This window comes from Perissodus microlepis, chromosome 16 (assembly GCF_051167445.1).
Source record: "Perissodus microlepis isolate ML-2025 ecotype Zambia chromosome 16, ASM5116744v1, whole genome shotgun sequence".
Taxonomy (NCBI): Eukaryota; Metazoa; Chordata; class Actinopteri; order Cichliformes; family Cichlidae; genus Perissodus; species Perissodus microlepis.
Window position 1 is genome coordinate 30,199,925 of NC_140476.1, and position 13,804 is coordinate 30,213,728.

General features: G+C 40.1%; 1 protein-coding gene across 1 annotated transcript; it reads right to left on the reverse strand.

Annotated features, from left to right (window-relative positions):
- Window positions 1-1,046: 1,046 nt before the first annotated feature.
- sec22a (SEC22 homolog A, vesicle trafficking protein) lies at window positions 1,047-11,585 on the reverse strand. Its single transcript, XM_084908718.1, has 7 exons — window positions 11,447-11,585; window positions 8,804-9,014; window positions 6,918-7,081; window positions 5,544-5,723; window positions 4,084-4,202; window positions 3,439-3,504; window positions 1,047-3,158 (listed from the first exon to the last, which is right to left on the reverse strand). The coding sequence occupies exons 2-7, from the start codon at window positions 8,983-8,985 to the stop codon at window positions 2,958-2,960; spliced, it is 912 nt and encodes a 303-aa protein (XP_084764844.1). The 5' UTR covers window positions 8,986-9,014; window positions 11,447-11,585; the 3' UTR covers window positions 1,047-2,957.
- Between the last annotated feature and the right edge of the window lie 2,219 nt (window positions 11,586-13,804).

Consider the following 13,804-nt stretch of genomic DNA (forward strand, 5'->3'; position numbering starts at 1 on the left):
AGATCTGATTCTTGTTCATGTTCTGCTGTGCTGTCAGGTCTGTTATGGATCTAGATTGATGCTGGTGTTTACTTTGTGCAAGCTGTCGTTTTGGCACACCCGCACAATACCAAAGCTACAGACTTAAATAAGAAACAAAAGTGACCAAATGTATGTGGACACGCTTGGAAAGGTGCATGGTGCATTGTCTAAAATATCACAGGCTGAGGAAGACCTTTTCCTCTTTCAGCAGCACAAAGCCAAAATCTATAAACAAAAGGTTTGTTTAAATGTGTGGAAAGCTCAGGTGTCTCCTCTGTTTTAACTGCACTCTATCCTGGGAGTCATTTTACATGTTCACGTAGCTCACCAACAGATGGCAGGAGCACTGCATGACAGGCTTTACGCATGAGGTCCTTTGTCTTCTTTTTTGTTATTACTGATTATTGTTTATATGACAGAGGACAAGGAGGAAAAATGCTAATCTCCTGATTAACGCTCTGCCCGTTACGTTATCCGTCACGGCATTAATATCTGTATTTATAAGTCAAATCAGTGGCTATTATCTCCAATAGGAATCAGTTAAGATCTTGGTCACTCCTGCTGTGCATTTACATAGCAGTGCCAGACTGTAATCAAAACTGAAGCGTCCCAATTTAAACTGAGCACGCTCGGATAAAATAAGAATCGTCGTCGACTGTAATGCAGCAGCTGCAGGAACAACAGTGTTTCCTCTGCTTTTCTCCGGGAATTCAAACCCATGTTAGTGCAAACAAAATCTCCAGACTTAATGAATGTGACCTTTCTGAACAGCCAACCTGTTGGCCTCTAACTATGTGAGCGTTGCTACAATCACATCATCACCACGCTGACATTCAAGTTCAAATTTGTGCAGGTCAGGCAGCACATATCTGTGAAAATGGGAGCACTTCCTGCTCAGGAGAAGCATCCCTGCTTTTTTGTTTTAAAACAAAAGTGATTTTTGTCTTCACAATTACTGCAACATGTACCAGATATCCTTGAATTTGGTATGAAACTGACAGTGCTATGACAAAAAAAAGATATCATTGTAATGGAAATGTTTTTTTAATGTTCGGTGTTCCACAGCTTTGCTCACAGAGTAGATATGTTTCAAATTGAGGACCAGATCACATCATGATGTGCACGTGCAACACACACAAAAATGGCCAATATGGAGCTACAAAGACTGGCTTAAAACTAGCGTTCCAACACATTTACCCCATCAAATCAAATCAATGTTTTCCACATTTCATAACTTTAACATTTAACAAGTTTTTGTATTCTAATCATAACAGGGGAACTGCTTCCGCTCTCTAGTGTCAAATAAATTCGAAGTTTAGATTAGCAAATTCCATTTAAAGACCTGTAAATGATCACATTCATGTTCCACACTTGGATTACTTAAATCTTTGACTTTCAAGTTTCCTATTTTACAGCACACACCCACACAACACGTTTACTGTAACTGCTGTGGAAAACATTTGAACAATCTAGAAGTTTGCGAATCACATTTCAGTTCCAATCAAGTCTGAGCCGTAGGGTAAAAAAAAAGGAGCTATTAGGTCATGTAGGTGTGGCACCCGACGCTGGAACGCAGAGAACATTCAGATGATGAATCACACGAGAATGAAGTGTTACAGCAGTCTCTGGACAGAACAATAGTGCAGATGCCAGATGGACGTGAAAGCAAAGCAGCGTACGCGTCTATGCTCTGATTCATTTTTCACTTCTTCCTGTGAGACAGGGATCATCCAAAATAAATAAAAAATGTAAATTACAAAATAAAAATGTCATGACAGCCTTGGCACGACTGAAGCTGCTCATGGAGAGAAAAAAGAAAAACAACTCAATTCTCTCCCCTTCTCGTTTTGTTTGCTGTTAGTTGTTGGATGATGCAGGAACGCCGGGAAATCACTCCATAAATCCCCGATGACGATAGATATGGCATCTTTGTGTCATAATCGTGTTAAATGTGAACACTGCCAATATCCTTGATACAGGCTAAATGTGAAAGATGAGTTTTTGTTTTTTTCCTTCTTGTTTTTGTTTTTAGAAATGGCAGCCAAGTCTGAACTGAGGGGCTCGGTGGGAGGGGGGAATAAAAAAAACAGACCAGAGGCTGTTCAGATGATACAGGCCGCCTCTGGCTTTGACAACGCAGCTATGCATCTATACCGCTGCCAACACAGACCTGTTTATTAACACAGTCACTTGACACCGGCATATGCTTGAGGCTGTGTAGGCGAGGAAGTAGGGTACGAATGCAAACAGCCTGTTTGCATCGGCTGAAACAGGAGCTACTTTGCAACTAAAAAAAGACACAAGTGTACATAAAAGTGGAGCGATCACCAAGCAAAATGCATAAAATCTGGAGAATTATTCGTCAGAGAAATCAGTCGGTAAATAAATAAGCAGAATGGTCTAAACGATGACAAACACTTACGAAATAAGATACGAGGACACACACATGCAGAAGGCAGCGTTGCATAGTTTTAAACCATGACTGAAACCAGTCGTGCACCTGATGGAGAACCAGTGGGTTTACATAGAAGATGAAAAATAACTGAACAAGTAACTGAAGTTCACGTGATTGTTTAGCCGATGCATTTGGCAATGAGTGGCGTCGCTTTCAATACTTGGTGCTTGCAGAGGGAGCAAAACTGCATCCGTCCTGCAGGTGGGATGGATGCACTGAAAGGAAGTCGAAAATTGTTATCGGGCAGTGGCTTCCCAGTAAGGTCCATAAATGATTCAAGCTGCAGCACAGTCCAAACTGAGATCTGTTCACAGCTGCTGGGGTTTATTGAACAGGGCTACCGCGCTGCTGCGAGATCACTTTTGGCTTTTCTCACTGAATCGAGATGCTTGTTTTTTTGTTTTGTTTTTTGTCTCTATTTTGTTTCCAGTATTTTCAGACTACAGGTCCATTTATCCTTTGAGTTTCAGATCTTTTTTTGTCAGACATTGTAGTCCGGTGCTTTGCCCAGCGGTTGCCTCAGTCTGATCTGCAGGGTCATGAAGGCGCCCACCGCCACGTGAAAGAGGATCTGCCAGATGTTCCTCAGTTCGTACAAATACATGTTGGAAAGACAGATGAGTGCAAAGGCCAGGAAGGACTTGCTGTTCCTCCAGACTGAGAAGTAGGCAAACAGGTAGCACTGAAAGGAGAAAGACAGAGAGCGTGAACGATGCGCGGGATGTTTTCATAAGAAATCCCATTTGATGTCTCTGTGCCCATCACTGTGTCTACCAGTCTGCGGTGATTCATTTAGTATCAGGAGCTGCACAAAAAAAGCTGAGCAAAATCTTTTAGAGAAGGTACTGGACCGAAAGGCACTGAGCTTTTGCTAATGTGTAGCTGACAAGCTGCTGAGCTATAAAGTGCAGGGCTGTTAGTCAGCCAGTGATGGGCTCCCCTTACCGCAGACTATCACTTACCTGATACAGACAGGCCGCTGTGCCGAGGAAGAAGGCAATCACGTAATTAAAGTCTTCATCATCATTCTGCAGACACAGAGAAAATGCTTGGGGTTTTTTTGTTGTTTTTTTAGGCGCTAGTCATTTATGTAGGGACAAATAAAGAAACCAATATGACAAGAACATGTCGAGGTATCTTTATTCATGCATTTCATGTACTGTGATCTAATCTAGTTCATAGAGTGTGATGTGACAGGTGCTCTATCAAGGGACACAATGGCAGGCATGTGGTAGTGACGTGAGCCCAGACAGACCATAATCAGTAATAAGTTTATGTTAGTCAGGAGATATTAGTGGCTCATGACGTCAAAGTTGAGCCAGGCAGCTCGTTTGTAAACTGGGATGAATGTTTACAGTGAAGTCTTTGCCATCAATTTCTCTTTAGAATAAATCCCACCACCTTTAAAGTCTTCGTTTCCTGACTACCTGATTGCTTTTCTGTGACGGACCTACATTCTCAGCCCTCGGGAATTCATTCGTCCTCTAAGTTTCTTGCTACAAATAAAACTGACAGCTAAAAGTATCAAACTAGAACCAGCCTTGCATTGAGCATTCATTTCCCTTTAAGAGAACTGAATGTGAGAGTCGTTTCTAGTATGCCCTCACCTGCAGTATGCTCTCTATAGCGTGGACCCCTCGCAGCAGGTTCAGCCCCCCACAGAGGATGCTCAGCACACAGGATACGATTCCCGGCAGAGTCACCGGCTCCAACATCTGCGTGGGAGCTGCAAGAGAACAAGGACGCAGGTCTCGGCTAAATCTGCTTTCCGAAGTACAACAAAGAAATTTGACAAAATTTCATTTATATGTATATATATATATATATATATATATATAAAAGCTATTGTGTGCAGGACAAAGGGAATAAATCCCTGAATGGCAAAGATAAGCCAAGAATGTGCTGTTCTCAAATCTCACTTTCAAAACATTCTTGCAGAGTAAAAGAATTAATGTGTCACTATTATCAGATTAGCATACTTCATCCCTCAGGATAAAATGATTTATGTTCTCAGAAAAACAAGACACTGGGAAGGTTCGCGGAGAGTGAGCAGAGCGTGGAGAGCTGCTCTCTCGGATGTCAGGGGGAAACACAACAGCTCCAAGTGACCCGAGGTGGCATCGCTTAGCTTGGGGCAACTGAGGTGTGACAGTGAGCCCAAAAGGGGTTGTTTTTGTGGACGATGTAAAGAGCGCGGGGTCTGAGCTACAACGAAGCAACAGCGGAATGGATTCATTTTGAAAATGAATATCTCATCACACAGTCTCTCTCTTCCCTTTATAAACCACCAGAAAGTAACCATTTCAAATTTAAGCAGCTGAATGACTTCTGCTGCGGATGTTTTGTTTTTTTCTTTCAATAAATATTTCAATATTTAGGACTTAAATGAGACTTTGTAATTAAGAAATGTCTTTGTTAATCCACTGAAGATACATGAAAATACGGCGATGAGGAATCATTTTGGTTCTGAACTGCATATTAATACATTTTAATAAAAGCAAAAGAGGCGTGAACAAACAGCTCAAAAAGCAAAAGGAACTAGGATCCTGTGGAGAGGCCCTGGGTCCAGGGAAATGTGTTTACCACAAAAAACCGTGCGTCCATGGCAGGGGTGTAAAACTTGCTGAAACTCTGGGGTTAATATTTCTGATTTGTCCAAAAAACCTTGACATAAAAAGAACAAAAACAGATGCTTCCTGAGGCATTTTGTTTAGGTTGAAATGAGCAAGCAAAGCAGAGCAACGCATATCAACTTGAAGTCTTCATCAGAGTCTGCTTTGAAAGTCTTTAAAGCCATGTAGCACTTCCTGTTTTCCTTTTCCAGGAACATTTTGAGGGAAAAGCAACTATGTACATCATGTCACAGTCTTGTGGTCAGTACCATCAATGTTAAGAATGAAATAATAATAAAAGTAATAAGATTAAATATCTAAATTTAATGTGCATGCACACCCTGTATATATATTTATGCACGTGAATAAATGCATCTTTAAATGCTGTACGTATGTAAATTCATTACAAGCCTCTCTCATAATTTACACGCATACGTGTGCAGCTTATGTCCTACCTATGCCCTTGTACTTTGAAGGTGCGTGCACTGAGAATCCATTGATAGCCCGCAGGTCCTCAGGGGAGAGCTGGTAGGGCGGTCGCAGCTTGATCTCTGTCTGCATGTCAGCCAGGTTGATCTTGGTGGACAGGGAACGAGGGTTATTGTAGCGCTGTTTGGTCTTCTGGATGAAGGTGTCTGAGGGATAACAGTCAGCACAACAAAGAGCTGATTAATAATACAAAGAGCAAAGCCGGGCAGAACCAAATGCACCCTTTGTGTGACACAGCAAGATGCTGTTAATGTGGAAGTGGTTTAACTGTGAAATGATTTCTGAATAAACAAAAACATTTTTGATCAACAATAGACAGAAATACTGCATATCACATATTACATAACAAAAATGCTATTTCATACGCTGGGCCAGTGTCTCAGTTTTACTGTCCACAAAAACAATGTTTTATATGTAAACTTAATTTAGTCTATGAATTATATTTAAAATGGTTTATTCATGTCTTTATGTTTATTTACATCTGTAAAATACTGTTACCAAAGCTCTGAAATAAATCTAGTTGAGTAGGCTCCATGCTGCCCTTTAGACTCACCCCTGCGTCCTGCAGGTATGACTGTGACAGAAAGTAGGACAGCTGCTGGCAGCCTGCAGCGCAGTGGCCAAATTTAAAGATCATAACAAACTGAGCTGTCAGTTTATGTGAATACACACAGCTTTTCTTAAAACTGTTATTTTGTCTCTGTGCAACTCAAACATCGGTGGATAAAATCATATTTAAGTTTGTTCTCCCCGCGATGGGGGGGGGGGAATCAGTTTTGTTTGTTTGTCTGTCTATTTGTTAGTTGTATCGCATCCAAGTTTTTTAAAATATCATTTTCAAATTTTGTTTGATGGTTGATACCAATAACAGCTTGAGCTCATTTAATTTTGGTGAGATCTGTTTTGCATTGTGGTTGGTTTTTGTTGTTGTTGTAATTGGGAGTAATATGGGAGGCCCGTCCTCAAAAGCCTCTTTAAAACGACGGCAAGGAAAAAACCTTTTAGGTAACGATGACTGATGTAGTGCTTTTGTTTCGCAGGTGAAGTCATAAGTAGGTTTGGTAGGTTAACTATCCAATCAACTAGCATAAAATAATTTTTGACTAGTCCCAGGCCATCAAACTCTCTTTTTTGTATCTGAAATTTACTGACTGTGACCCCGTATTGTAAAATTTGTGCACTACCCAGGAGAAACTTTAAAAACTGAATATTGTAAAGAATGAGGCCAATTTTACATCTGATAGGTACCATCAGACATGGCACCCGTTTTAATTTGAAAAGCTGACATAATATTTCCCACGTGGTCGTTTCGGCTGAAACGCACAGTTCCATGGACTCACCAAATTCAATGAAGGAGTAGGGCCGCATGGCACTCTTGATCCGTTTGGTGTCATAGGTGACAATAAACTCCTTCTGTAGCTCATCCAGGAAGCAGAAGGCCAAAACATTGGGATAACTTGCAGTGCATACCATCAGGTATCCAACGCCCAGCGAGCTCGTAAAACTGAAACACACAAACACAAATATTATTGCTCTAATGCAGCGCGCCACTCTTCCTCTCGACAGAAACCCTGGGAATCTGTAATTAGGACACAAAGCTACATCCAGGGACACAAAGGCATTTCTGACTTCTGCAGGTTGCAGCTCTAAACACAGAGCAAACACAATTTAAGCGCATCTCTGCTTCAACGCCACACTTTCACAGTTAATTTAACACAATGGCTCGCATCCAAATCCACCTCTGCAGAAACAACTATGTGCTGGCCTTGCAGTGTTAATTGATACACTAAGTGCAAATTAAATTCCCCAAACACAAAGACGTTCACATTACCAGAATAGCTCGGAGCACATCTGAATGGATATGAAAGCTGAATATCAATAAAGAGTTGAGACTAATATGATGATTATCATGGAAAGAAAAACTCGCGGTGCTGACGAGGAATGAGAGTCAATCTGATCTGAGTAGCCACATACAAGGGTGGGATGGAGGCGGGCCCCTTACCCACAATTTGAATTGATGGATTCATTTTTATTGTGCCCTTTAGTTTCACAAGCTGCTGGTGCATATATAATAAACACTGAATTGAACCTGTAAGTTGCAATGTGCTTTACAATAAACCTGCGGACAAATACGTTTACCAATATCTGTCTCGGAGCTGCCTGACTGTGCCTATAAAACCTCACCGAATATTAGAAAATAAATCATAACTCCACTGTGGGTAACAGCTAAAATAAAACTGGATTAAATCCCACGATATAACTGATGATTCATAACTGTGACTTACAGTGTGAGTATGTTCAAATATTACAGAAGTAATCTAGTCCCTAAATTGCTTCCAGTGATGTGCATTCTCTAAATCACTGTGTAAAACTTGGGGCATTAAGCAAGCGAGCCTATGTTCTAATAGCTCCTGGATTAAATCTGCTGAAAAAGGAATTTCATCTAGCTTTCACAACACACAAATATTACAGACATGACAAGGGCCACTGAAGAACCGGGAATATCACAGGACAGATTAACTGGTGACTTTAAACGCCGCCTCTTTCATTTTGACCTTCAGCAGCCTTTAGACGTCTGCACTCTTCAGAAGCTTCGGGCTCTCGCTGATTAAAGAGACGTATCAAAAGGAGACTCTGTGGTTGTTGAAAGGTATAGCCGGCCCATTGATGGTTGGCGGTGAGGTTCTCTAAGGTCATGTCCTCTGTCGTAATAAGACTAATTAGCTTTTAACAAACAATGCTTGAGAGTTTCAAAGCCATTCCCTAAGCACAAGCAGAGCTTTCAGGAACTGTCTGACACCTCAAATGAAGCCCGAGCTGTCAAATCGCTCAAATTTAAAAGCTTTTTCTGTATTTTCTTTAACCACATGTGTGTTAGAGGGGTCAGAAAGAAAGCAGTAAAACTGTCAACAGCTGTCTATTTCACCACCCATGGGTCATTAAAAATGCATTGTCTAGATTTTGGTTTTATACCAGGAATTGAAGATACACTGAGTGAATGCAGATGCTTAAAAATGCTCGAATAATTCGGCCCTTCTCCAAAAGAGGTTTTAGTCAAAATCGAAGGAAAAACTAACCCTAACCCTTTAAACTAATATTATCTTTACTCAAGCCAAACAGACCTTTTTACACCAAAACGGCCCATTTGAAATGTGTTAATACCAACAGCTATTTAACATTTAACAGAGCAGAATAACTGGATATTTTGCTAAGAGTAAAGACCTACTTGATGTTGTATGGTCCAGTCCTAAGTGTGCAACGGTCAGGAAACTGGCCGAGTTTCTTGGAGAGACCTTTGAGGAGCCTCTTTGTTTCCTGAAGCTCTTTGTCCTGCTCATAATCAGTGGATGCTGAGAGAGGCAGGCCGTCCCCGACTCGGACCACAGAGGCAAACAACACCATCGACATCTTACAGCTCTGGCAGTCTCGCTGAAGGCCTGCAAACGAGGGAGATGGCACAGATCTGTGAGTGCAGCAAGGAAATGTTCTGCTTTTTCATCATTGAACTTGGGATTTTGATGTGTTGACAAAGCTTTATAGATTTCATGACAATTTAGACTAAATGACTAATACTTCAGTAAAAAAACAATGAAAATTATATTAAGTTGCAACTCAGTCTTTGGTCACAGCATTGCTTTCCATTTATCACTCTACAAAGGGCAAAAAAAAATCTGTTTCTTATTAAATTCTCAAATATCAGGTTTTTGTAAATGTACAATGTTTTGGGAGGTTTAATAACAAACTGAGATGAACACACCGAGCACTCAGACACTGACTGTTTTCCTCTCAGGATAATATAGATTACTGTGGTGACCTCTAACCTCACTTGACTGCTTAATGGATAATGTCTGCACACTCATCTATCCGAACATGAAATATTTAACAGTTTGTTTTAGTATTCAAGCTACAACAGTGCAATTAGTTATTTATATAGATATATTTTTTTAACTAACTACTTTTTTTAGCATTCAAAATCTCCGATCACTGGTATCTACTGAGAAGCTGAGAATGTGCGTTAGCGGGACACTTTCCACGTTTGTCCTCCTGCATGCGATTTGAATTCTGGTCAATTTCCTTCCTGCTTGACTGACAAGTCCTCAGGATCCGTGACGTGAGCAGAATCAGCGAAGTGTCAGGTACCACAACTAAGAACTACCTTCAAAACCAGACCAAGGTCGGATGAAAAGACAAACAAAACGTGCTTTTATCACAGCACTTAGAAACAATATCAACACCAAGTGCCGTGTGTGGAGATATACTATATAATAAATATTTTAAAGCAGCCCTCTACTTGTGAGTAATACAAAAGCAGCATAGAGTGAGAGTGTGAGTACTTCCAGGGGGGAGATGCCAAAAAATTTTAAAATACAACACACGGAAGATTATAAACAGACATTTTTTCAAAATTAAAGCAGCGCCTCAAGATGAAATGTTTATTCGTTTGCAGTCCGTTTGTTACCAAATTCAATCACTACCAAACATGACTTGCTAAAAGCATAAAGCAAGTTTCATTATGTGTTAAGTTACTTAATAAAAATCTCATTTTAAGCGTATTCTAATTGATTTTGGGGCCTTTGGTGATCTTGCACCAGCACGGAAGATTTAGGAAATGGTTAATTATACATTTTCATCTCCTTTGCAATACATCTGCCAGTTTCGTTACTTTACCTTGATTAACAAAAACAAACCGTGGAGAGAGTCAAACTATAGACGAAGATTGTTGGCAGAAATCTGACTGAGCTTGGCTGCCTTTCTGATGTCTCACAGGAAACTGAGGTGAGCCTATAGCATTTACTGGGAATTTCACTTACTCCTATCTGGATGCACATTCAGCACCCTGTAGAAAGACTAAAACCACTAAACTGGTGAAATGTTGTCTCATTAGTCACTGGCTTTCTAAACAAAAGGCACATTTTTCTTCCTCTATCTACGGTACTGCTTGAAAGTGCACTCATTTAATTCACTCCACTGTAATTGGTCAAGTTTGTCTGCTTGTTAGGAAACTTACTCAAAAAGGTTGCATGAAATTTTACCATAAGTGGGCTCAACCTAGATGCTGATTAAATTTTAAATTAATATGGAACTGGTAAGGACCAATGTGAGACAAGGCAAAATTTCTAATTTCCTGTCATACAACTAAAATCATGAATGAGTTGGAGGCAATTTTTAAACTATTTGAATACTCTTGTTTTATTTTCTGTTGTTGCACACAGAAAGTTTTTAAATGGCCTGTATCTGTGGTGTTGTTGGATGTTTCACTTTTAACTTGCAGATTACTAAAGGTTTCTTCTACTCAACTATGGCCTTCACGTAAATTTTCTGTAATCAATAAACATCATGTGAGAACCATGGACAGCTCCACGGACTGAATGAAGGTTATGAGGAGTCGATTTGAGGCTTTCAGGTGCTTTCACTGCACCCAAAGAAAAAAGCGAGACAACTCAGAACTTCAAGACAACTCAAATAAAAGGCGCGAGTACAACGTTAAGTCCTGGATTAACTAAAATAGGCAGCGACACTAGATTGCGGAGACAAACTGTCTCACCTTTCGGCTACTTTAATCCCAACTTTAAGAGCAGTGTTTCATTAGCTAAGGGTTGGCTATGTTTACATGTGTGAACAATAAACTGGTAGATTACCTGACGTTACACGTTGCTTTTAACGTTTGCCGGTGGTGTTAACGATCAATTTATCTTGTGTGGAAACAAGACTTTACAATCTACAGGACAGTTTAACCAGCTAGCAAAGGTTAGCAGCTAACTATTAGCGTGTTCACCAACAGCACTGAACTTCAACCTTAGTTTAATCAGCGCGGCGATTAACAGCTAGTTAGTTAGCACATCTGCAACCCAGAGCAATAATATAATACCTGGGAAATGCGTCCTGCATCATCATCTGCACATCTGGAAGGTGTAGCTATACAGGAAGCTGAGGCAGCTAGGCAAGCCGCAGGCAGCGCTGATGCTACGATGGTTTACGTTTACGTGGCTGTTTCGCTGTGCATTGTGGGAAAACAACCTCACCGGCGTCACGGACTAAAAAATAAATAATAATAAGATAAAAAAAAAATTATATATATATATATATATATATATATATATATATATATATATATAAAATATTCCTTTATTATATGTTTTGTTACATTTTTAAATATCACGAATATTTTTGAAATACCGTGTGCCAAATCTAAGCTGATTTTATATTACGAGTAAAACTGAAGAAATTCACATTAAAATCTTAAATAGACAAAAGAGTCAGTGTCTTTCTTTTTTTTAAACTGTCATTTACTTGTCTACTTGTCTAAAAACAATCAAACAAAGCCTTTTAAGGAATATAACAACACGTTTGACAGATTATTAACTTATACTTACACACACACATACGCAGAGAGAGAGAGAGAGAGAGAGAGAGAGAGAGAGAGAGAGAGAGAGAGAGAGAGAGAGAGACCTGTAAATTTTCTGTTTGGGGAACAACATACAAACGTCTTCCAAAATACTAAAAAAATGCCTCACATGATGACACACACACGCACAGATTATCTGGGTACCTTTCTCAGTCAGTACTTCTATAATACTTTCGGTTTGAAGGATTTCTGTGTGAGGTCTCTTTACCTCATGTGGATGTGCGCCGAGAGCTTGTTGCCGTCACTGCTGGTGTCTTCGCGCTGCAAGATTTCTAATGGATTAGATGGACTTTTAAGTAAGTTTCGGCCCAGAAGAAGCCAGTCTATTTCCATTTTTACTTTCTCGAATGAACTTAGTGGAATCCATCTTCATTCCAGACCTCTAATATTTCCTGCGCCACTGGCAGCCACACACTCCACAGCATAATATTTACGCCCTGCTGCTTAACAGTTGGCGAGGGGCTGTGTTCATCAAATGCTGCACCTTTTTACTGCCCAAACACTCCTTTGGGGATTGTGACCAAACAGCTCATTTTAAACTTCATCTATCCTGCAGAACTTCTTCCAAAAAAAAAAAAAAAAAAAAAAAAAAAATCTTTTATAGACGGTGCTTTGCATAATTCAGTCAGACGTTTTTGTGATGAAGCCATGACTCTGGTCCTTCCAACTGAATCAATCTTGTGTCAGTAAAAACTTCCTGGAACTCACTTATATTTGAGAATAACTTGACTTCAACAGATTCCCTTAAATTACATTCCCTTTTCTTTTTCTTTTTTTTAAATTTATGCGCATGAAAAAGGAAAACATACTGCAGATAACAAAACACTTCTAAATACTGTTTACAGTTCAATGTAGAGATGAGTAAATAAAGTCCTACTGCAGAATATTCATGAGCTCATTATCTTTGTTAGACACTGTTCCGTTTTTCATTCTGAACCCGAACACAATCACAAATTAGCCCAACTCCAAGGCATCTGATGCCGAGTATATTTTATGCTAAAATTAAAACATGAAAATGAATAAAGGTGCACCCAGACACTGCCAAGCTTTAGTGGCGCACTCAGGCCTAATGTAGACCGTTCACCGGCATCAGCATTTTATTCACTTTCCACTATTTCCTGTTAGAATATAGAACAAAACAGACAGAACTTTGGCTAGAGGAAATGAAAACACCAGTACAGAGATGGTTAGCCGATTCATCCTTCACACATACCCATGCAATCTCCCAGGAGCCCCGTTAATGTGTCAGCCTGAAGGGCCCTCCTCACTACCCTCATGCCCTGTGCGCGTGCGCGTGAAAGGAAGCGAGAGCTACAGACACACAGTGAAAGTGGATGATGGATGTCTACTGGTGCTGACAAGATGATGAATAGCCACAAGTCTCGGTGAGTGTTTAGTGGAGAAAATGTCAGGTGCGGAGAAGGCGGTGCCGTCATTTGTAGTGACACGGTCTAAACAGACGCGCAAACACATTCTCGGCATTTAAATGCGTCAGTGGCGATTGGCTTTTTCTCTGGTTGACATCATTATAGATTTCAAGTCCGAGTTCATGCATTCCTGAGAACTGTGATCAGTTTGAAAATATATTTTGTAGAACAGGTTTCCCAATTTAATTAAAGCATGATTTTGTCCCCCAGCAATTGCATGAAAAGTATAGTTTTAAGAACTGCCTGAGAAATGAAAGAGAGATTATTATCTGTGATCCCCAGTGCCTGCAATTAATCACACATATCAGTGCATTTTTCCCCCGGATTTAGTTGAGACATGATATGGCATTTTACACAGCAGTGAGTTCTCCTAGTTTGGTGTTTTTCTCACCTC

Bases quoted from the DNA above. Each gene is read 5' to 3' on its own strand.
- sec22a (XM_084908718.1), bottom strand. From the start codon at position 8,985: ATGTCGATGGTGTTGTTTGCCTCTGTGGTCCGAGTCGGGGACGGCCTG. The intron at 5,724-6,917 runs GTGAGTCCATGG...GTTATCCCTCAG, and splicing joins CTACTCCTTCATTGAATTTG to ACACCTTCATCCAGAAGACC. The intron at 3,505-4,083 runs GTGAGGGCATAC...CTGTGTCTGCAG, and splicing joins CTATAGAGAGCATACTGCAG to AATGATGATGAAGACTTTAA.